Source organism: Mus musculus, chromosome 15 (assembly GCF_000001635.26).
Source record: "Mus musculus strain C57BL/6J chromosome 15, GRCm38.p6 C57BL/6J".
Taxonomy (NCBI): Eukaryota; Metazoa; Chordata; class Mammalia; order Rodentia; family Muridae; genus Mus; species Mus musculus.
The window spans coordinates 76,754,205-76,778,753 of NC_000081.6; the positions used below are offsets into that span (position 1 = coordinate 76,754,205).

The 24,549-nt window shown below is 46.1% G+C and overlaps 1 protein-coding gene across 6 annotated transcripts in view; it reads right to left on the minus strand.

The window, feature by feature from the left end:
- Positions 1–24,549, minus strand: part of Arhgap39 (Rho GTPase activating protein 39) — a 94,182-nt gene that overhangs the window by 30,220 nt on the left and 39,413 nt on the right. For 5 of the 6 annotated variants that reach the window (NM_198420.3, NM_001168288.2, XM_030248494.1 and 2 more), the window contains exon 2: positions 11,281–11,447. In NM_198420.3, coding sequence (NP_940812.3) covers positions 11,281–11,360 — 80 coding nt within the window. In that variant the 5' untranslated portion in view covers positions 11,361–11,447. Of the gene's footprint in view, positions 1–11,280; positions 11,448–11,735; positions 19,085–24,549 lie in introns of those variants that run through there. The other variant, XM_030248493.1, reaches the window with a different exon arrangement.

Genomic DNA, 24,549 nt, shown 5'->3' on the forward strand with positions numbered 1-24,549 from the left:
TGTAGTACGTGTGTATTTGTTCTGTCTCTGAGCCTCCCTCAGATCTTACCACTCCCTTTCTTTTAAACTTTATTGAATGTATGAGTGCTCTACTGCATATGCATCCACCTGCCTGAAGAGGGCGTCAGATCCCCCTATAGATGGTTGTGAGCCACCATGTGGTTGCTGGGAATTGAACTCATGACCTCTGAAGAGTAGTCACTGACTTAACTTCTGAGCCATCTCTCCAGCCCTACCACTCCCTTTCAAAAAGAGATTTACTATGCAGTCTGAGCTAAGCTTTAAATTCATAATCCTGTTGCTTCAACCTCCCAAACACCTGGCTTTACAGCTGCATGCCACTGCACCTAGCTCTCAGCTATTCTTTTTAAAACTTTAAAAACTGCATTCCTGTTTATTTAGTGTCTGTGTGTCTGTGTGTTTATTTGGGCGTGTGTTTGGAAGTAAGAGGACAACTTATAGGAGTTGATTCCATTCTTCCACTGAGCCTGGGTCCCTGGGATCAAAATCAGGTCGCCAGGCTCAGCAGCAGGCACCTTTACCTGCCAACCCTAACTCTTGGCTAGTCTTAACCTACTTTTACTTCCTCATGAATTTTAGAATTCATGGCCTGCCAACTTCATACAAACTCTGTTCCTATCTTTGCAAAATCTGAATACTACCGACTGACGCATGGAGAACAAAGACATCTCTGTGGCACTGGCATCTACCCAAGCAGTATCAATCCAGGTCTAAGGCCTGTGTGCTGCAGGCTCTCAGCACACTCTTCTTGGCTATGTCCCACTGCCTATGCCTGCTCAGCTCTCTGAGGCCCTCACCCTCCAGCTCCCATACCCTTCAACTGAAATACTTTACACCTAGCATCCAATGCTGGCATCTCTGAGGATATGCTTCTGCAAGTCACTTGTGAAGCCTCTTTGTGTACTGGGCCACCACACTGGCCTGACTCCCTCTCTTTTCCCACTCAAGGTTCTACACTTCAGATATAATGCAGGGCTCTCATGTTCTTAGCCAAGAGCCATACACTGTGATGGTGATAGGTAGGCTCATGCCTGTCTGTGTCTCTGTCTCTGTCTGTCTCTGTGCCTCTACTACTCTCTTAACTCCCCTCCCCATGCCCTAAATTATAAACTCTATTCTATACTATACTATCGTGTAGCTGGTCCCTCAGGGGGAAGGGATGCCTCAGCATGGGCGGCAGAGGCATCCCCTCCCCCATACCTGACTACACCTCCACCAAAACATATCCCCTCTCTATCTTTTTATAAACACAACATTGATCATGGTGGTTTGTCACAGCAATTGACACTTGGGGTATTTATTTCCCTCTGTGAATATTCCAATGACCTATGCCACAGAGAACACTGAGTGTGTCAGCCAGGGATTCCCTCAACACTACTCATTCAGAGCTAAACACATGCTACCTGACTAGGACCCTCAATGCACCCTCACATTTGGTCACATTTCTGTGTTCTGCAATAGGCCCCAGCATTGTGCTTAAGTACCTGGTACTACAGAACAAACTGGAAGGAATCCAGAGCCACCGTGCACATGTGCTGCTCTCAGTTGGAGAGAGCACCTACCTTGAGGAGTTTGAATGCTATGCCCATCATCATCTCTGGCATTTGATCCCCAGCTGGCTGCGGAGGCTTCAGAGGCTTGGCTCACTGGAGGAAGTTTATTACTGGAGGCAGGCTTGGAGTTTAAATACGTGGGCCATGACCTGAGTTCACCCTCTCGCATCTCTTTGCTTCACGCTTATAGTTTGAAGATGTGAGCCCTGTGTTCTTGCTCCAGCTGCCATGCCTCTAGACACCCCAATAAATCCTTCTATATGCTGACTTGGTCGTGGTATTTTATCATAGCAACAGACGAGTCACTAGTCTACATCGGTCCCAGGCAATATTTCCTGCAGACCTTTCTCCTTAGTTATCAACTCAAAGTGTGCGTGTGTGTGTGTGTGCCTGCGTGTGCTGTGACTGAGGTTTAGGATTTTGATTTAGACTTTATGACCATCTTCTCTTTCCTCCAGCTCAACACTGCACAGAGGGGCTGAAGGCTTCAAGGATGCTTGAGTGTCCCTGCACCAACACAGACCAGCTGGGTTCTTGTACCCAACACTGGACCTCTGTGAGGCCCCAGAGGTAATATGGGCCTTCATCCCAACCAACCTTCTGCGTAATGCTTCCTGTGCCACTTAAAGTTCACACTGGTCCTACCCTCTGCCCAGAACCAAACCCCATGAAAGCAAAGGTGTCTTTTCTACCTCATGGGTGCTTCCAAGACCTAAATCTGCCTTCTGGCCCGTCTAGCTTGCCCTTTTTCTATCAGTGTGGGGATGACACGAGTGCCAGACGCTCAGGACTCATGCTATAGTTCCAGTCCCCCTGCTTGGTGGCTGAACTGCAGCTACCTCATGATGGGGAAGTGGGATGGTCAGGAAGCATAGCTCCTTCAACACTGCATGGCCGTAAAGCTGTAGCTAATATGAATGTTAAACTCTTTCCTCTCTCTGTGTATGTTGCAGTCTCTCACTCTGTCTCTGCCTCTCTCGCTTTTTTTGTTTGTTTTGTTTTTGTTTTTTGAGATAAGGGTTTCTGGAATTTTCTCTGTAGACCAGGCTAGTCTCAAACTCAAAGATCTGCCTATGTCTACCTCCAGAGTGCTGGGATTAAAGGTGTATACCACCACTGCCCTGGACGTTTAATCATATACTGGGTTTGTTTCAGATGCCTGGCAATTCCTGATGCACAGGCTGGAGCAGCAAAACGCTGGACCCGCCGTGGCTCACACAGTAACTACTGAGGCAGGAACAAGGTAAGCAGTTCACTCCAAGTTCAGGGCATTTTCTCTAACAGGGTTACCACGAACGCAGCTGCAGCCAGCGTTTCTTTTCACCTCCACAACGATGGGTATCTAATAAAACCGTAAACATGCATGTGGATGCTAAGAGCTGACAAAAACTAGGAGAGAAGGAAAGGAAGGGACCACAGCACAGGCCCCTCCTGCAGGCCCCTCCTGCAGGCCCCTGCAGCACGGCTAGCACATGCTGACTGTGAGAAGCATGGTAAGATGCAGATTGCTACAGGAGATGTAGAGGAGGTTAGCTGGAACAACTGGCTTTAAACCCTGCTGAGACACACAAGCACAGTGGCTTAGCTTGGCTGGAGGCTGAGGCATAGGAGTACTTCATCTAAAGTTCAAGGCCAGCTGGGGTAATATGATGCCATGACCATCAGTCAAGCACGGGGATGAATATGCTATATGGATTTAAGTTTGAGGGTTTCATGTTGTTCTTTGGAGGGGACTTGGGGCTGGGCTTTGAGACAATCTTCCCTGGATTGGCCTGTGGGCCTGTGGGGTGGGAGATTGTATTAATTAAGTTACCTGATAGAGGAAAACCTAGCTCACTGTGGGTGAAGCACCGTCTCCCCAGCAGAGTAGAGATATCTAGCTAAGCACAAGCAAAGCAAGCGAGCATGCAGGCAACCACTGCTTTCTGCCCGGACTGTAGATGCAATATGACTAGCTCTTTCCATTTCCTGTCTAGACTTCACCACAAAGACCTGCCTCTACCTCCCGAGTGCTGGGGTTAAAGACATGGGCTATCACTCTGGGCCTAAGTTGTTTTTTGTCAGGGTATTTTTCACTGTAACAGAAATGAAACTGGAACAAAGCACAAATTCATAAAGAAGAGAGAACAGACTCAGAGCAAAGTGGTCAGAGGAAACAGTGCAGCAGGAGAGGGGTGGAAGTGGTCAGGGGCTATACCAGTCACAGCATCTAGAAGAGGCAGGAACGAGCAGATACAAATATATTTAAAACATGGGCTGAACTTTCTTTAAAAAAAAAAGATTTATTTATTATTATATCTAAGTACACTGTAGCTGTCTTCAGATGCACCAGAAGAGGACGTCAGATCTCATTACGGATGGTTGTGAGCCACCATATGGTTGCTGGGATTTGAACTCAGGACCTTCGGAAGGGCAGACAGTGCTCTTAACCATTGAGCCATCTCTCCAGCCCTGGGCTGAGCTTTCTAGAAGATTAAAAAGCACCACAAACTTCAAGCACTGAAGTCTCCAGGTAAAGGGACCTGTCACAGCCAGGGAACAGTGAAATGTAAGATAACATAAACTCAAAATCATGAAAGGTGTCACACATGCTATGGGATAGCCACCATCAGACAGTCCTGGAAACCTGGTGTGTCAAAGTCTTGGTGCCATTGTCCTGCTGTGGGAGGTTGTAGCTGGGACAAGAGGACACAGGAACCATTACCTGAACTGACAAGGAGACTTTAGTTATGACCTTAGTTAGGGCACACAGAACACAGTGGCAGGGCCCTGAAAAAAAGCAGAAGTCTTCACAGCAGCCATAAAAAAAGGCTGGATGTGAGCTACCTCAAAACTCCAGTGAGGCCAGAGACCCTGGGGGCAGGGCATGCCTAAGCCGCCTGTGCCTTGCACAATATACACACTAACTTGACAACACAGGAGACTGGGCCTCACTCCCAGGATCCCAAAGCAACTCATGAGCTGCTGCCAGGCCAGGCATGAGGACAGGGAGGTCGACGAATGTCTGGCAACTTGTCAGATGAAGGGGCCACAGGAATCGAGGAGTGTTAACTCCTGGGCTAGCCAGAGACGACAAGTCTGATTCTATTCTCCAGAGAAACCACCTAGTGAGAGGCCAGAAGTGCTTCCTGAAGGGGGAAAGCAGAGTCATCTAAGACCCAGTTTGGGGGCCATCATCCAGAAGCCTCACCGTGCTCACCTGTCATATCCACAGGGTGGCTTCCATGACATGTCATATCCACAGGGTGGCTTCCATGACATGTCATATCCACAGGGTGGCTTCCATGACATGTCATATCCACAGGGTGGCTCCCATGACATGTCATCTCCACAGGGTGGCTCCCATGACATGTCATATCCACAGGGTGGCTCCCATGACATGTCATATCCACAGGGTGGCTTCCATGACATGTCATCTCCACAGGGTGGCTTCCATGACATGTCATCTCCACAGGGTGGCTTCCATGACATGTCATCTCCACAGGGTAGCTTCCATGACATGTCACATCCACAGGGTGGCTTCCATGACATGTCATATCCACAGGGTGGCTTCCATGACATGTCATATCCACAGGGTAGCTTCCATGACATGTCATATCCACAGGGTGGCTTCCATGACATGTCATATCCACAGGGTGGCTTCCATGACATGTCATATCCACAGGGTGGCTTCCATGACATGCTCTCTGATACACACGTAGAAGTTACAAGGCTAAAGTGTATGACTCCAGACATGGCACATGGCACACAGTAACACAGCAATGAGATAAACCACTCACAGAGTGACATGGGACACTTCTAGGCAGAAAGGCCTTGACTAGGAGGCCTGGACTGTGGAGGGCCTGCATGTAACTGTCATCCGTGCAGGAGCTGGGCTCCTCAGAGAACAGAGGAGCCACTGCACAGTGGGTACAAGAGTTTTGCTGCAAAAGCAGGGGGACCTGAGTTTAAACCCAAAATGCTCATTTAAAAGGAAAGGCTGTACCTGTAACCCCAGTGCTGTGGGGTGGAGAAAAGGGGATCATTTGGGGATTGTTGATTGGCAGCCTAGCTTCAGGTTCAGTGAGAGATCCTCTCTGTATTTATTATGTTTCTGATGCTGTGATGAGATACTATGACTAAAGCAACTTAAAGAAGAGCGTGCACCATGGTGGAAAGGCAGGGTATGGAAGCAGGAGCAAGAGCTGGCTGATATCATGCTCACCAGCACATAGGAAGCAGAAAGCAAGCAGGAAGTGGAGCGACAATATGAACTTTTAAGTTGGTCCCCAGTGACATACAGGATCTCTAGGAAGACCCAATTTCCTAAAGGCTTCATAACTTCCCCAAACAATACTATCTATCAATGGCAGACCAAGTGTCCAAATACATGGCCCAAGGGAGACATCTCTCATTCAAATCACCATACTGATTCACTAGAATAAGGCAAAGAGTGACTGGCAGAGCAGGAAACCTCATGTCCATCTCTGGCTACCATATGTGCCTTTGTGAGAATACGCACATGCATATATGTGTGTGCAAAATGCTAAATGTGCAAAATGAGAACACAGAGCCTAAACCCAGGACCTGGTCAGCATGAGTGACACGAGTTGAGAGTGATGTCAGTGGAGACCTGACCCATCTGCAGAAGCCCAGACAACATGTGTGGGGCTGCTCCACCATCTTCCAGGAGCGGACACACAACTTGCATCCCTCAAACATGTGTGCTCTCTCCCACATCACTGAAGGGAAAGCGAGCCTTCACAGTGAGACAAGATGCCTCAGCCATGGATCAAGGTTGATTCGCATTGACAGGTCATGTTGACAGCCTGTACACTGGACATGCTGAGGTCATTCTGCCCACACAGATGTGACCCCAGCTAACCACAAGAAAAGTACTAAAGCAAAACAAGGGGACATTCTATATAATGCCTGTAGTCCTCCTCTGAACTGTCACTTCTCAGTGTATCCAAGGAGACACAATGGACATATCATCATGTGAGCTCTTGAGACACAAGAGACATCAGCTGAGGTGGCACTCAGGTGAACAGAGTGACCGAGAGGAAGTGCTGACAACACACCTGTGGAGATACTGGTGTAGAGGACAATGGAGCCCTCTGTCCTACTTCTGCAATGTCAGGTCGGGTCAATCTAAAAGCTCGTGAGTGTGTGTGTTATGTGTATTTATATATGAATATATACAAATGTTGTCTTCAAACTTTAAAATGTTAAGTTTATATCTTACATGAGGATAATCTACCTCATCTCACAGCTGAAGCAGGGCTGTTTGGCCTTGGTTCTCTGGGTCAGGCACAAGTATATAGGACAGCAAGGAACCCATAAAACACTGATGGGTGTCATTTGAGCTCAGCACCCCAGATCCAATCTCCTGCCAACCCTGACCCTGGAAAATAGCTGGGTACTGGAGGTCTGGGATGCCGGGTTCGGGTATCTTACAGTTGCATATGCAGGGTTGGTGATTACCCTTAGGGGCTTAAGGCTGTGTCATCTCTTGTAGCCTTTGGCAGAGAGATCCAGAACAAACTCAGGCCTGTTGATGTTTCTTCTCTCTGGATGAAGAGAACAAGAACATCTAGATGTCTGTACACTTGGGGCTCAGGCAAGACTTAGCTCATTTAAGAGTCGTAGGTCAGTGGGAGGGACAGACTACGTGGTTATGGGCTCATGATAAATCTAAGAAGGTGAGATGTACCCACACAGTGGGGGAAATAGATGTATTACCCTACCTTAGGGCCAAGGTCTTCTGCAGGTTGCCCAGCTGCAGGCATTCACTTCTCATAGTCTGCATTCACTCCATGTTCAACCTACATGTGGTTGCCATTTATAAGGTCCTGACCTTATATAATATGAACCCCTCTAGGCTCCCCACTATAAACTGAGGCTATCAGAGCCCTTCCTGACTTGGCCAGAGGAGAAGATGCTCTCAATAATGCCAGCATACACAACTATTTCCTGTGAATTCTGAAGCCACTCCATGTTCCTCATCACTGGTGACTACACAGTTACCTTCTGCCAAGACTGAAGCAGGATTGGCTGTTCTGCAGAGCACAGGCGCATGCCCCTGTGGCCCCAGCAAGGACTGCAGGTGAGCCGTGCCTTGAGCTCCCAGCTTCAGATGGCCAGGTTCCCTAGGTTCTCCTGTGCTTTCTGCTCTGACTGAAGCTGAAAAAAACCGTCTAGGATTGATAATCGGATCATCTTAATCTTAGAACCCTTGATGGCGGGACCGACTTCAGTGTGAACGCTCAATAGAGAGCACAGCATTCAATCCCTACAACTTGCTGTTCATGTTTTCTTCAGTCTGAAGCACACGACATGTAAGTGTATCCTGGGTAGACACGAGCACGTGGTCGTGGCAGAGAGCACCCCTGCTCTTGTTGGCATGGACTCCAGCTTTGCAGTGAAAACTCTGACCAACAGACACCTCAGAACTTGGCTGGCACTTTAGGACAGATTTGCTGACAGAACACTGAGAAGGGAAACCAAGCACAGACATGAAGACAGATGTGCACAGGGGTTCCACGGAACTCCTGAAGCAGGGTTGTAGAGGCAACTGTCTTGGGCCAGAAGTTCTCATGCAGGGTCAAATGGGGAACAGGGTTGTAATGTCTGGAGACATGAATGAAGCTGCCATAGTAGAGGAGCTGACAGGTGAGAGGGACAAGGAAGGGGAAGCAAGACTTCTAGCATGGAAATAAGCTGATGTGAAGATCTGGGGCAGAACTCGATGGACACACTACTGGCTGCCCACAGACCCAGCAGGTGCAGGTCGCCCCAACATGGTCCCGGGTGACGACACTGAAGGAAGGTGGTTGCCTACAGGGCCGTGAGAGGCTTCAGGTACCTAACTCCTCTGCAACTGATCTTCACTGACCTTCTCCCTGACCTATATTTAGATTTTACCAAAACAAAGCCTTGGTACTCTCCAAAGAATTTTCCTGAGTGAAAAAGAAAGCTATTAAGTACAGAACAATCTCTTAATCCCTTTTTAAAAATGTAAGTCTTAGTTTTGTTTAAAACGTCCTTTTAAATCAATGCAATTCAATGATCTGCTCTCCGCAAAGAATGGGGTTTTATTCCCTTTGCAGCGCACTCCTGTGCATGTGGGCAGAAACCCAGCCCTTTAGGAACATTCTTGGCATCTCCTGGGGGGCAACATTCAGCCATGATACCCAAGAGAATAAAAGGCACAGGAGGGGGGAGCCCAGGACTGACACCCAAAGCCAGGCGTGGGTGTGACCTAAAGATGTCCACAGTGAGTGGCTTCAGAAAAACAGGGAGCACAGTCTGGGAAGCTCCGTGGACTCTGTGGATCTGAGAAAGGGAGACACAGCACTCGGCCACATGTATGTGTAGGCCTCATGAGCAAGTTGGGGAGGGCACCTTGAATTAAGGAAAGCACAGCCTGCACACAGCGCTGCAGCCGGGGTCTAACAGTCATGCTCTGGCGAGTTAAGTGGGTAAGAAAGCAGGTTTGTTAGCTGCTGGAGAGCTGCTCACAGTGCTTCACTGCCAGCCAGGACTCAACCCTATGAGCAGCAGGAGGCACTGATGTTTGGTGGCTTCCTACTGACCCACCTGGAGATACAGTGGGCAAGGATTATTTGGTGATAATGTTTGAGATTGATTGTGACACACACCTAGCTCTCAGGAGCTATAGGCAGGTGAATGTCTGTGAGTTCAAGGCCAGGCAGGGCTACATAGAGAGAGACTATTTCAAAAAACAACCAAAGAAGTCAATGGAAACACATGGGTAAGCTAAAGTACCCCAGAGCCTCAGAACTTTCAGGACATGAACAGAGGGTATGAAGTCTCAGAAAAGGGAAAGGCAATTATAAACAAGATAATAAGAAGAAATGGGTTCCAGCCAGCCACAGTGGTGCAGGGTTGTGGGGATGCTTGTGAACAGCCATGTGGGTGCTTTAATCCCAGCACTGGAGTGCAGAGGGAGGCAGATCTCTAAGTTCAAGGCCAGCCTGGTCTACAAAGAGAATTGCAAGACAGTCAGGGCTACACAGAGGGAACCTGTCTCAAACAAACAAAACAAAAACACAAACAAAAGAAAGGGAAAAAAGAAATTGGATCATTTTAGAGTTGAAAGTCGGGTCAACACTTCACACCACACCCAAGTATAGATTCCAAATTGACCGGCACGCCATGGACTGGAATGTAACGCAGTGGGAGAACACTTGCTTGGCATCCATGAGGCCCTGCATTTAACTCAGAGCACAAAACAAATAAACAACAACAAAACCTGGTATTGGAAAACTGAGTGAAAGATTTAAAAAAAAAAGTCTGAAGATGAACTGTGATGTGTGCAGTGTGCAGGGTTTTAGCTTGCTCTGCCATTAAAGACCTAAGTTCCAAGCTGCACAGCAACCCAGCAGGTGATTGCCTGACCCCTGTAAGGGTCTGGCAGACTACGGTAGGTGTACACATAAGCCCAGTTGTTGTTAGTACCTCTGTTTGTTTGTGTTTCTGGTATTGTTTTACTATGCCTGTGCACCATGTGTGGGCAGTGCCTGCAGAGCCCAGAGAGACAGTTTTGCAGTCCCTGGAACTGGAGTTACAGATGGCTGTGAGTAGCCATGAGGGTGCTAGGGGTCTGGTCCTCTGTAAGAGGAGCCAGTGCTCTTCACTGCAAGTCATCTCCCATCCACTGCTTTTTGTTCTCTGAGACAGAGTCTCACGCATCCCAAGCTGGCATCAAACATTTCATGTAGCTGAAGCCAGCCTTAAACTTCTGATCCTCTAATCCTCTACTTCCCAAGTACTGGAATTATCTCCCTATACCACTAGGCACATTTTATGTAGTACTGTAAAGTGTAGGGCTCTGTGTATGTTAGGTAAGTACTCTAACCAGTTGAGTACAGAGACCACTTTTATATTGGTTAAGGGTACCAAAGTCATGAAAAGGCTGTGGAAACCACTTAGATTGGACAAGGCTAAGGAGGGCGAGAAGGCAGAGGCAGGCAGAACTGGCTGACGGATTCTATACTACATGGGGACAGAAGTGCTATACATACAACTGGGAATACATGGTCTCTATGGTTCAGGGTGTCAGAGGAGATCAAAGCCTGTGTCAACATCAGATCTGATCAGTGACTGTGTCCTGGTTATGTGAGTCACCTGACAGACACACACTCAAGCATTCAAGGCCTAAGGCAGAACACTTGTGACTTGCCCAAAGTGACTCAGAAAGGACAGATGACTGATGGCGACGACTCGGAGCAAGAACACATGGACATTTCTGGGACTGTTCTTTTTTTTTTTTTTTTCTGTTACTGTGGAATTATTTTCAGATAAAAAGCTGCACATCAGAAAAATAGGAATGAAGAGGCATGACTACTGGAGTCTGTATGGACACTGCCCAGAGTGCCCAAGAAAACGGGCGAAGTTCATATGTGCAGCCCAAACATCAACATTCTGGGGGCGGGAGGGGACAGGCTGGCCTCTGCCAAGTGTGCAGGTATCCCCGCAGTGAGCGGCTGTGCTGAGAACACTGGACTAGAGAGACAGGAGCAGGAACAACCACTGGAGGACGGTGAGAGAAGGCAGTGCACATAGGCAGCCATGTGAGCAGACTGGGAGAACTACCACAGGCCAGTCAACAGCCCTGGAGCCACACGACCTTTTCTCTGAACAGTTGCTCCCCCACTTCCCCAGGGCCGGGATAACTCATCGGGAGTGGATGCTGCCTCCTTACCTGGTACTCGACCCCGGAATCCTGGGCTCCTGCTCATCGACATGATGGCTTCTGCATTCATAATCCTGTGCCTGTGACATTGCCATCTGCTTCCTTAGTGCTGACGTGAACAGTTGTCAGAGGATCATCAGGTTGCCTCCTCCAGCATCACACAGGAAGAGGCCACACTAGGGAGAAAGAAAAGTGGCTAAGCACTGATAGGAAATGCAGTGATGTCCACACCACACATGAAATTACAGTCCATCCTTCTCTCCTGCCAGATAGCTGGCTCAATAGAAAGCAATTCCCATGCCTCAAGACTCCTTGGGGAAGCCACTCCCGGCCAGCTTCTCTTGTACAGAGGGAGAGCCTGATGGCCAACTGCCTCCTGCTGGGATTCCACTTGGGCCAGGGCAGGTGCATGAGTGCTTCAAGAACTACAAAGCTAGAGGATGCACTGAGCACCCAGGCCTCACCCGTGGATGACGTCTGGCCCCAGCACAGGATGCTGCATATGGGGAAGTTACTGTGGAGATGAAGCTGGGCACAACATACACAGGGTATGGCCTCATGCACAGTGGAACTCAGGCACGCAAGGCATACACAGATTCCTGTGACAGTGAACAGGCTCTCTCACAGGCAGATTGTGCTGTTGAGAAAACACATGGAAAGGGACCCCTGAGCCTATGCTCATCCAAGATAAAAAGCCATCCATGTTATAAATGTGAAGGCTGAAAAAACAAAATGAACTTTTAGGAAAACCAGAGAATGCTGGGTTTTATAGCGGGGTCAGATCTCTGAGACAGTCACAAAACCAGCTCCCAGAGGAAAAAAAAATAGTGAATTCGACTGTGATAAAATTAAGATTGAAGATATCTACTTATCAAGAAACCAAGAACAGGCTAGGTGTGGTGGTGCATTCATTTAGGGGGCAGAGAACCCTGGTCTCCAGAGTGAGTTCCAGGCCAGCCAAGGCTACAAAGTGAGATCCTAGAAGGGGGGTTGGGGGAGAGGGAAAGGAAGAAGAAGAAGAGGAGGAGGAGTAAAAGAAGGAGGAGGAGGAAGGAGAGGAAGAAGAGGAGGAGGAAGAAAAATGCAAATCCAAAATGGGAGGCGTTTGCTATATAGTGTGTCCAGCTATGGCGTGTGTGATCTGATAACGGGCACACTAAACATAAGCCAATGCTGCTGATACAATGATAAAGAAGGGGCGAGTAGACAGTGCAGACGGCAGTCATGGAGACGGCTCCATTTCACTCCTCAGGAAGTGCTCTTAAAGGCGTGTGACATGAGCACTCAGCAAACGGGAAAGACAACAACTACCAAGTGCTGGCAAGGGCAAGAAGAGCACTTACATCCCAGTGCTGGGGCTGAAGGGCCCCAAAGGAGGACACATGCATCGACCTGACCACTTCACAGAGGCCACTGTGGCAATGGCAACAGTGAGGGATGCCAAGTGCACACCAACTCCGTAGCAGGAAGTGAACCCATACACACACTAGGGTTTCCTTTTAAAAACCCGAGAAGCACTTGTGGCTGTATTAGAATCAGATCTGACAGGCTCAGGACTCAACAGTGCCAGGAGGGGATCAGGGGCCATTCGCTGTCTCCAGCCAGGGCGCTGCTGCTTACACGGTGCTGATCCAGGAAGCTCACAGTGCTACAGGCTCTGTATTCAGGTCCCTCACCCCCCATCCCCACCACACACAAACAGCCACGGCGAACAGAATACTACTGGGGTTCTGTCTTACTCTTTACCGACTCCCAGATGGCATTAGATTTATGCCTTCCCTCAAACCAGGGATATTCCATGGATATTAACTGCTAATTTAAGGACAAATTCAAAAAGGTTCTAATTACCAGGTAAACCAGGTAAGGTGGCACACACTTATAATCCAAGTATTTGGGAGACCAAAAAAAAAAAAAAAAAAAAAGAAAGAAAGAAAGAAAGAAAGAAAGAAAGAGAGAAAGGAAGAAAGAAGAAAAAAGAAAAGCTATTATAACAAAGAAAAATAAAATTTAGAAAGTCACTAGGTCATAAACATATATTCTACTAAACTGGAACTATTTAAAAAGTATAAATTTCTAGTTATATCACCTAACAAATGTAAACTGAGATGAAATATTTAAGCAGCTCTATAAGAAGGCTGGAGAGATGGCCCAGTGGTTAGAGCCCTGGCTGCTGTTTTTGAGGACCTAGTTTGATTCCCAGTGCCCATATGGCAGCTGGTAACCATTTGCTACTCTGCAAGGAGCTCATTGCCCTTCTCTGGCCTCAATGGGCACTTCATATGGTATACACACATGTAGGCAAAACTCCTATACACATAAATAAAAATTAATAAAAAATAAAAATGCGCTAACTAAAAAAAGTTCTGGCCCAGAAAGATCCACTGGGCAATTTAGCAAAGAGAAAGAGAAAGTAACGCCTGTGCTTCTCAAACTAGTTCATAAGCTAGAAGGCAGCCTCGCCCACCACCACACCGCCAATACCACACTGGTTATGAAATGGAAGAGGACTGGATGGAATATAACCAAGCTCTTTTTATAAAGCTAGGAAAGACACTAGCAACATCATCAATAAAGGAAAATTATAGACCAATTCCCTGGTGAGCAGAGATGCAAATAGTCTCAACAAAAATACTTGCAAATTGAATTCAAGAACTGTGGGGAGCTGAAAAATTCTGACTGGGTAGGCAAAGAATGGGTAAAATCCCGAGTGAATGTATTGTTGGCACGGTACGACTGTGCTGAGAGCCAATGCCTTCCTTGGGTCAGGCTTGGAATGGCAAAGCTTCCTCTGGTCCAAGTGTGAGTTTTTATGAACAACTGACCAGTGGTGCAAACACTAGCAAGCCCAGTGTCCTAGCGTCCCAGTGTCCCCCTCCAAGAGGCTACAGTGGCACCAACAGAGGTGGCCTATGGGGACCAGCTAACTCCTCCACAGTGTTGCACATAACCAACAGGCCCACCTGAGCCCAGTGTTCCTACACATCTATCCTTTCCTCACGCTCTCACAGTCCCTGTCAGCTTTCCGAGAGGCGAGGTGCTCAGGACACACACGGTAAGGAGCACAGCAGAAGGTAAGACCATGCTGTATCCCACAGAGCCTGGGGTAGTTCAACAGATGTAAACCAATAAATGGAAGCTATCAAGGACAAACATCATATAATCTTTTTCCTTTTTTTTTTTCCTTTTTCTTTTCCTTTTCCGAGCTGAGGACCAAATCCAGGGCCCAGCAAGCACTTTACCACTGAACTAAATCCCCAGCTCCATATGATCAACTTGATAGAGGAAGAAAAGGTTTTTGACAAAAATTCCAACATCTTTTCTTGAAAAAAGTTCTTAAGAAACTCCAAAGAGAAGGACTTTTCAACCTAACAAAGGCTCTATACACACAGCCTATGGCTAACACACAATTAAACAGTGAGAACACCAAGTGTCCCATTAAAATCAAGAACAAGAAAAGGGAGGCCAGCCTGGTCTACAAAGTGAGTTCAGGACATCCAGGGCTACAAAGAGAAACCCTGTCTCAAACAACCAAAAAAAAAAAAAAAAAAAAAAAAAGAACAAGAAAAGGGTATACATTTTCTTCACTTACATTCAATATTGTACAGGAAATGGTAGTTAAAGCAGTCAAACAAGAGAAGATAACAAAAAGGACATAAATAGGAAAGAAAGATGTCAGAGTCTGCTTATTTGCAGGTGAGCTGAGTCTTTATGCAGAAGACCCCGAGAATTCACAAACACTTTCACAACGCTAGTGAAAGAGACAACAGCCTTTGTAACCAATGCCAAATACATCAAGAAATAAGAGAAACAATTTCATTCACAACGGCCTTGAAACAAACCTTGAAAGAAAGCTAATCAAGGAGGAGAAAGATGTCAACACGAAATGTTTAGTGCACTGAAGAAGGGGAAAGACATGAGAGAGAAAAGGAAAGCTCCATGCTCAGGGGCAGGAGTATCCGGAAAAACAGCCATCTGACAGCAACTGACATACTGTGTGCAATCCCCATTAAATACTAACACCCTCTCATCTCAGCACAGAGAGAACAATATTAAAATCCATATGGAAGCACAAGAGAGTTTAGATAGCCAGAGCAATCCTAAACAAAAGGGTGTGCTGGATGATAACCGTCCTTGATTTCAAGCTGTACTAAAGAGTGATAGTAATAAAAATAGCATGGCACTAACACAAAATCAGACGCACACATAGATCAATGGAACAGAATCAGGGAGCCAGAGAGAAGGCCATGGAACTAAAGCCACTGGTCTTTGCACACACAGGAGAAACCAGTCTCGTCACCAGCAGTGCTGGGGACACTGGGCAGAGGCCGGAGAGGAATGAAACTGGGCCTTCCTTTCACCCCGGACAACACTCAGCCCTAAACGGATCAACACTCAGCTCTAAGAGTCTGCAACTGCTAGAGGGAAAGGAGAGAAAGCACTCCAAGATCTATGCACAGACTTATGCATATATCTTCTTCGGCTGGCACAACCCAAGAAGAAAGACAAAGTGCTTTTAAATTTCTAATTTTACTAATTTAAATTGTATGTGGTATGGATGAGAGAGAGAAAGCAAGCGAGAGCGCTCGCATGTGAATCTGTATGTGTGAGTGCAGGAGGACAGAGGAGATGGAGTTACAGAAGGTTGTGAGCCACCTGACATGGGTGCCCCAGAAATACAAATTGTTAGTAAATAGTTTTTACAAGTGTTCAACATTCTTGCCCATCAGAGAAATGCAAAGTATTGACATTTCAGGTGATTTTTCTAACCTTTGTCAGAAAGACTGTCATTTCGAGAACAAGTGACAAGAAATGCAGGTAAGGATGTGGGAGAAAAGACGTGGCCACTGTTGGTGGGAATCTAAAGTGGCACAGTCACTTTGAAAATCACTGTGGCGGTTTCTCAAAAAATAAAACAAAACAAAAAAACCCACAACTAAAAATAGAGCTATCACGTGACCCGGTTACGTCATACCCGGGCATAGCCCCCAGAGGGCTCTGATTCCAACTACAGAGAGAAACACTGGCAAGCAATGTTCACTGCTGCTCCAGTCACAATCAAGGACACCCGGTAACCAATGAACGGACCATGAAAATGTGGTGGGTACACTGGGGAATAAAGACATATGACTTTGTAGAAGAAAGGCTAGAACTGAAAATACACTGAGTAAGGCTGAGTAAGGCAGCCCTGGCTCAGTAGACACACACCATACATTCTCCTCATATGCAAATCCTCGCTGTGACCTTTTGGACTTGTATGTTTAATTTGGAATGTCTGCAGGGGTTAAGAAACTAGCAAGGCCCCATGAGACAGGAAGCATCTCATGGGAGGAGGGGAGGGGCTGTAGAGCACATGATATTAGAGTAGATCGGAGAGATGTTGGGGATGAAGAGGTCTAAGCTGAATGTTGGCCAGGAAGAGGAAACAGGAGAGGGTTGTGGAGGAGGGGGACCTGAAACTAAGGATGTACGAAAAGACCTTATAGTAATCCACTCCTTTGTAAGCTAATTTAAAATATATACTTAAAAATAAAAAAAAAAAAGAGTCTGAATTACCCTTCCTGATTTATGCTGTTCCCAGAAACCACAGGGAGACGAGGGACAGAGACAGGACAATCCTTACAAGCCCAAGGGTGTCACTTGGCCTGGCACACTCAATGAATGACAAGAGGCTGTCTCGAGCCAGGGGGAAGGCAAGAAGTATCATGTCAAGTGTCCTTTGACCTACACACACACACACACACACACACACACACACACACACCAGAATCAGTGTCGACTGTGCAGGTGTTCCGTACCTACAAACCTGAGATTAAAGGCAGGCATCACCATGCTTCTAAAGATTACTTTAGATGCATGTGTGTGCACATGTGTTTGGGAGTGCAGGGTGTATGAGTGTAGAGGTCAGGAAAAACCACTTGGAGTTCTCCATTATTCTCCACCTGCTCTCAACACAGAGCTCACTGGAAGCCACCAAGCCCCTGTATTCTCTTGTCTCTATCTACTTCTGAAGCTGGGGCTATAGGTGTGTGAGTGTGTGTGTGTGTGTGTGTGTGTGTGTGTGTGTGTGTGTGTGTGTGTGTGTTGTGTGGTATGCATGGCTTCTTATGTGATGATTCACATTCTGTGGTGACCCACTGCTCAGCACTGATACTGAAAATTACAGTTTTTCTGGTTTTCTCTAATCTATCTGGCTGGAAATGGATCAATTTTACTGGTAATAAGGCAGTTTTTAAACTTTTTTTTTCTTGACTTAATACCACACTATTTGCTTTCTTTTAATGTTTTTTGTGGGTTTTGGTTTGGTTTTGTTTGAGACAGGATCTGCCTATGTATCCCAGGATGTCCTCAGACTTAGAGACCCCTCTGCCTCTGCTTCCCAAGTGTTCGGGGTTAAAGGCATGGTCACCACATGTGGGTGTTGTGATTCTTGTAATTTCTTAAATAAACATTTTCAGATCTTAAAGCTTTGTATGTGTAAATGTTTTACCTGTGCACCACTTGATCAGAAGGTGGTATCAGCATCGAGATCCCCTGAAACCAGAGTTATAGTTGGTTGTAAGCCAACATGTGGATGCAAAGAGCTGAACCCAAGATGGACCTCTGCAAGAGCAGCCAGTGCTCTTAACAGCTGAGCCATCTCTCCAGCCCCTTTTACTAATATGGAAATAGAGTTTAATGATTTGTGCCTTAAAAAAAAAAAAATCTAGGCACCAGAGAGATGGGTCAGTGGTTTAAGAGCACTAACTGCTTTTACAGAGGACCTGGGTTCAATTTGCATCACCTACAAAGAAGCTAACAACTATTGATAACTAGAGTTCCAAGGGGCTCTGATGCCCTCTTCTAACCTTTTCAGGAAATGCAGATGTGGTACAGGTAAAAACACTCATCTACACAAAATCAAAATAAATCTTAAGAGCCAGGCAGTGGTGGTGCACACCTTTAATCCCAGCACTTGGGAGGTAGAGGCAGGCGGATTTCTGAGTTCAAGGCCAGCCTGGTCTTCAAAGTGAGTTCCAGGACAGCCAGGGCTATACAGAGAAACCCTGTCTCAAAACAAACAAACAAACAAACTTCCACTCTGGCCATTTGGTGAGCACCTGTGACCCCAGCACTGGGAGGATACCTGTGGCTACACAGAAAACATGAGGTCAGTATGCACTACATGGCCCTGTCTCAACATACAGATTCACTCCAATATGGAAGTTAGTCTTAAAACTTCTAATCAGCTTTCATGACTCATGACACCCTACCAATTTGGACATACTATATTTTCATTCCAGTCCAAAACAACATCACCAACTTCTTCCAGGGGGCTAGAGAGATGGCTCAACCGTTAGGAGCCAAGTTGCTTTCCCAGGAAACCTGGGTTCAGTTCCCAGAATCCACATGGCAGCTCACAACAGACTGTAACTCAGTTCCAGAAGACCCAGCATACTTCCCTGGCCCATGCAGGGATCAGGCACACACACGGTGCACAGACATTATATAGACAATACACCCATATACATAAAGTCTAAAAACAGTTTACTGATTTACCTTGAATTTCTCTTTGATTAACAAATTATATAGAAGTATGTTATTTAATAACATGCCAGATTTCCAGATTTTGTTTTGGTTGTGGGGACAAAGTCTCACTAGATAGCCCAGACTGGACATGCAACCTTCCAGCCATAGCCTTCCCTCAGCTAGGATTGTGGGCGTATGCCATCACATTCAGATCTCTGGGTATGTTTATTGGTTTCTGATTTAGTCTCACTCTTGTTAGAGAAATTACTGTATTCTGAATATTCAATCTTGTTAAGATGTTTGATGGTCCAGGTAGGGAGTGGTGGTGTACACCTCTAGTCCCAGTATTTGGGAGGCAGAAGCAGGCAGATCTCTATGAGTTCAAGACCAGCCTGGTCTATTACACAAAGTGTTCCAGGCCAGCCAAGGCTACAGAGAGATATTGTCTCAACCCACATGCCCCTCCCATAAAAGATATTTGACAGCACAGAAAAGCTTTTTTTTTGCAAAGATTCACTGAATATTCATATTCTCAAAAATAGTATTTTTCACAATCTCCAGGCAGAATATATGTTTAGGTGGGAGTTTTACCCAGCCAGGTGAGGCTAACACTGACTTGGTTTCTGTTCATCCAGTCACTGTCAAAATCGGACATTCTTATTTCAGCTCTTACTGACTGCTAAGTACATTTATGGAGTCTTTGGAGTTTTGAGATAGGATCACTCTTTGGAGCTCAGGAGTATGGAACTGTCTTTGCCTACAGGCACTAACTGCCTTGCCTCTGGCTAATCTAGACTTTAAAGCACATGTCCAATCCATACATGAAGTGCCCAAATCTTTTCTGAACTAATGGCATAGTTACAACAACTTTTCCTTGTCTGTTAAAACTGACATTTGTTGCAGGGCAGTGATGGCACATGCCTGTAGTCCCAGCACTTGGGAGACAGAGGCAGGTGGATTTCTAAGTTCAAGCCCAGCTTGGCCTACAGAGTGAGTTCCAGGACAGCCAGGACTACACAGAGAAACAAACAAAGAGAATAATTCTAAAACAAACAAAAGGCTAACATTGGTCAGTTTTATGACACTTCTGATTTTTCATTTTAGTATGCTAGCTACTTTTACGTCAACTTTCCTACTAGAGTTATTTATCTCAAAGGGGGGAGCCTAATTGATAAAATGCCTCCATATGCAAGCCTGTAGGGAATTTTCTAAATTAGTAATTTACTGGGGACAGCACAGCCCATTATGGGTGCTGGCATCTCTGGGCTGGTGGTCCTAGTTTCTAGGAAGGCAGGCTGAGCAAACCATGGGGAGCAAGCCAGCAAGTGTCACTCCTCCATGGCCTCTGCATCAGCTCCTGCCTCCAGGCTGTTTGAGTTCCTGCCCTCACTTCCTTCGAAGATGAGCAGTGATGTGTAAGTATAAGCCAAATAAACTATTTCCTCAAGGTGCTTCTGGTGATGGTGTTTCATCACAGCAACAGTAACCTTAACTAAGATGCCATAGACTAGGCTATCTTTTCCTGTTTTGGTATATTACACTGTTTGGTACCCAGGTCAGGATAAGCCTACCCATCTCCTTACATGGTTTCTTTGTGGGGATATTTACTTCTTTTCTCCTTTGCTTACTTACTGAGTCATTCATTTACATAAGTGTGCACTTACAGATATTTATGCTTCAGACTGCAGTCCTATGTGGCTGGTTTTATACAAATTATTTCAGCTTTGGTTACTAGGGATGCTTTTTGAAATTTATTATTATTTTATGTGTTGATGTTTTGCTTCCAAACATGTATGCGCAGCACATGTGTGCAGTGGCCACAGAGAACAAAGAGGGTATGAGATCCTTTGGAACTGAAGTTACAGGTTATTAGTCACAATATTGGTGCTAGGAAATGAACCTGAGTCCTCTTGAGGAGCAGCCAGGGCTCTTAGCTGCTGAGCCATCTCTCCAACCTAGTGGGAACTCTTAATGGGTTCCTGAGTTCCTTTAGATGTGCAGTCATTGTGGGGTCTGCTTTTGCTTTGGCTTGTCCTGACTTTACAGTTCTGTATGTGAGATGAGTAAGGTGAGCCTGCCCCAGTCATTTCAGTCCTTTCTGCTAGGACTGCTGGCTCCTCTCATCACAAAATAGCTTTAAAATAAAGATTGGTACCCCAGGGGCTAGAGAGGTGGCTCAGTGGTTAACGCATGTATGCTCTTCCAGAAGACATGAATTCAATTCTTGGCACCCACATGGCAGCTCACACTGACCTGTACCAGTTTCAGGTTATCCAACACTCTCTTGTAGCTTCCACAGGCACCAGGATAGCACACAGACATACAAGCAGGCAAAACAGCCATACACATTTAAAAACCAGCTCGCACTGTAGACGTGTTCATTCGGTCTGTCTCTTCTAGACCTCCTCCCTGGAGGCAGAGCGCGGTGTGCACACTGCAATGCAGCGTTCTCCTCCAGTCAGTCACCTTGAGGCAGTTACTGTTAGGACCACAGTCACGGCATCTGTATTAGGGACGCGTCTATGTGCCATGACAATATGTCTGACAGAGTTCAGCTCTAGGAGCAGTTTATCACGGCAGGGGAAGGAAGGCAGCAGAGATGGCTGCTCACACTGGATCCAGTGAGGAAGCAGAGAGAAAAGAAAACTGTTGCTCAGCTCGCTCTCATGAGTCCTCTTTATTCAGTTTAGTACCCCACTCCACTGAATGGCACCACCTATATTTAAGATAGGTCTTTCCAGTTCAATTAACCTTGTCTAGACAACCTCTCTTAGACACACTTGAGATTTGTTTCCATGGTGACTCTATATCCCATCAAATTGACATCCAAGATTAATCATCATAGCAGCAGGTGGCACATGGCTTTGATCACAGCACTAATGAGGCAGAGGCACGCGAATCTCTGTGAGTTGGTGGCCAGCCTGGTCTATAGAGCAAGTTCCAAGAAAGCCAAAGCTACACAGAGAAACTTTGTCTTGAAAAAAATAAAATAAAATGAAGTTAATCACCACAGCCACAAAACAGTCAGAACACAGCAGATATATGGGTCCATAGCAATAGTGGAGCTGCTGTTTGCTCTTGGAGGGTTGTCGGACAAAATTTATTGCTAAATTTTGTAAGGTAAACCATTTGGAGCTGAAGAGACTCCTCCGTGGGTATGAATAGTGTACTGGCTAGTTTTGTGTCAACTTGACACAGCTGGAGTTATCATAGAGAAAGAAGCTTCAGTTGAGGAAATGCCTCCATGAGATCCAACTGTAAGGCATTTTCTCAATTAGTGATCAAGGGGGAAAGGCCCCTTGTGGGTGGGACCATCTCTGGGCTGGTAATCTTGGGTTCTATAAGAGAGCAGGCTGAGCAAGCCAGGTGAGGCAAGCCAGTAAAGAACATCCCTCCATGGCCTCTGCATCAGCTCCTGCTTCCTGACCTGCTTGAGTTCCAGTCCTGGCTTCCTTGGTGATGAACAGCAGTATGGAAGTGTAAGCCGAATAAACCCTTTCCTCCCCAACTTGTTTCTTGGTCATGATGTTTGTGCAGGAATAGAAACCCTGACTAAGACAAATTGGTACCAGCAGAGTGGGGTATTCCTGTGACAAGCTGACCATGTTTTGGGGAGGACTGTGGAAGGACTTTGGAACTTTGGGCTTGAAGATCCATCCGTTGTTAAGAGCTCTGTTGGATGTTGTGTAGGAGCTTGGAAGATAACGTTGAGAACAGTGCAGAAGATGGAGGCCTGGCTTGTGAAATTTCAGAGGGAAAAATTAAAGACTCTTTTCAGGGCCATTGCTGTTCTGATAGTGAAGATTCTGTAGTTCTGGTTAGCTGGGGCTGAAGAATCAGCTGTGATTAACAAGATACCAGAACTACTAAAGCAAAAACTTTGCATTACTGGGACTATTGATGCTGGTTAGCTGGAGCTAAGAAATTAGCGGTGATTAAGAAGAGACCAGCATCATTGAGATGACATTTTCTGGGAAGTGTTTTCTGAGAGCACAGTGGCTGTGTTCCAGATATAGCCAAAGTCGTACATTGTGCTGTGGCTGGACTTGGTAATATGTAAGGGTCACCCAGGTGGTACTGGTTTTGAAGGCATGAAGGAGTTGAGCAGAGCAGCTGAGGCTTGGCACTGTGAGAGGCCATGGAAGGCCATTGGTGAAGGTGCAGCTTCAGTTGCAATTGAAGGCCCAGGACTGAAGGGGTCATGAAGTGTTTTGGAGATGCCAGTACGATGAGATGACCACCAAGAGCAGCAGCAGCAGTGGAGTACAGGCAACTGGAGCCTAGAGGACAACGTATGTGCTACAAAGGGCATGGCTGGAGAAGTGACCCAAGCCCTTGGAGGAGCCCAGAAGATCCTGAGTTGGATCCCAGACATTGGACGGTTGGAGATTGACTTTTGCTTTTGATTGTGACTGTGCCCTGATATTTTCCCTCTTGAAGGAAGAAACTGTTTTAGTGGAGCCCACAGTTAAGAGACTTTTAAGTGTAAAAGGACTTTGGATTTTAAAAGAGATGGATATTTTAAAGAGATTGAAATTTTAAGAATATGTAAAGACTGTGGGACTTTTAAAGTTATTTAGATCTTGGGGATGAATAAGATTGTAAGGGTTGAGGCTTACTAGTGATGTTTTTGTGTGTCAAGTTGACAAGGGGTCAATTGTACTGGCTAGTTTTGTGTCAACTTGACACAGCTGGAGTTATCATAGAGAAAGAAGCTTCAGTTGAGGAAATGCCTCCATGAGATCCAACTGTAAGGCATTTTCTCAATTAGTGATCAAGGGGGAAAGGCCCCTTGTGGGTGGGACCATCTCTGGGCTGGTAATCTTGGGTTCTATAAGAGAGCAGGCTGAGCAAGCCAGGTGAGGCAAGCCAGTAAAGAACATCCCTCCATGGCCTCTGCATCAGCTCCTGCTTCCTGACCTGCTTGAGTTCCAGTCCTGGCTTCCTTGGTGATGAACAGCAGTATGGAAGTGTAAGCCGAATAAACCCTTTCCTCCCCAACTTGTTTCTTGGTCATGATGTTTGTGCAGGAATAGAAACCCTGACTAAGACAAATAGTTATTGCATCTCCAGAGGACCTGAAGTCAGCTCCCAGCACCTATGTTGGACAACTCATAACTGCCTATAACTTCAGCTCCAGGGGATCCAATACCCTCTTTTGAACTCTGTGAACGCAGACACATACATTCACTAAAATGAATCTTTTAAAACATAAAGGCAGCTCCGTGGCTGTGGGTCACACCTTTAATCCCAGCATTTGGAAGGCAGATCCCTTTTCCAACTCACACCGACTGTCACATGGATCGATACAGTATCTTCCCTTTGCTGTCTCCCATGTTTCTTATGCTTATTATAAGACACCCCTCCCCCACGTGCCATTGCTGTGCCTGATTATTCAGTCCCAGTGTGCACACATAGCAGGTGACCTACATTCCCATGGAAAATCCATTATCATTCAGGTACAGGGCTCACATTCAATCACAGTTATAACCGTGGCTGCTGCTACTTATCTAACTGCAAACAGGCACGCTCAGAATTATCCAGTTAGTAAGATCATACTAAGCTGTTTTTTCTCAAATTTAATCAAGGTGATTAAAGCTTGGTCTTTTCATCTCTCTTCGTTTTATTCACTCAGATATTTCATCTACAAATGCCTGTCTCTGAGAACTGAGGGTAGAGAACTTATTTTTCCATTCCTTTCAATTGCCAACTTATTAATTTCATATCATCATAGTCTCTTCTGTAACCACAGCTTTTCGTTTCTCAGTCTTA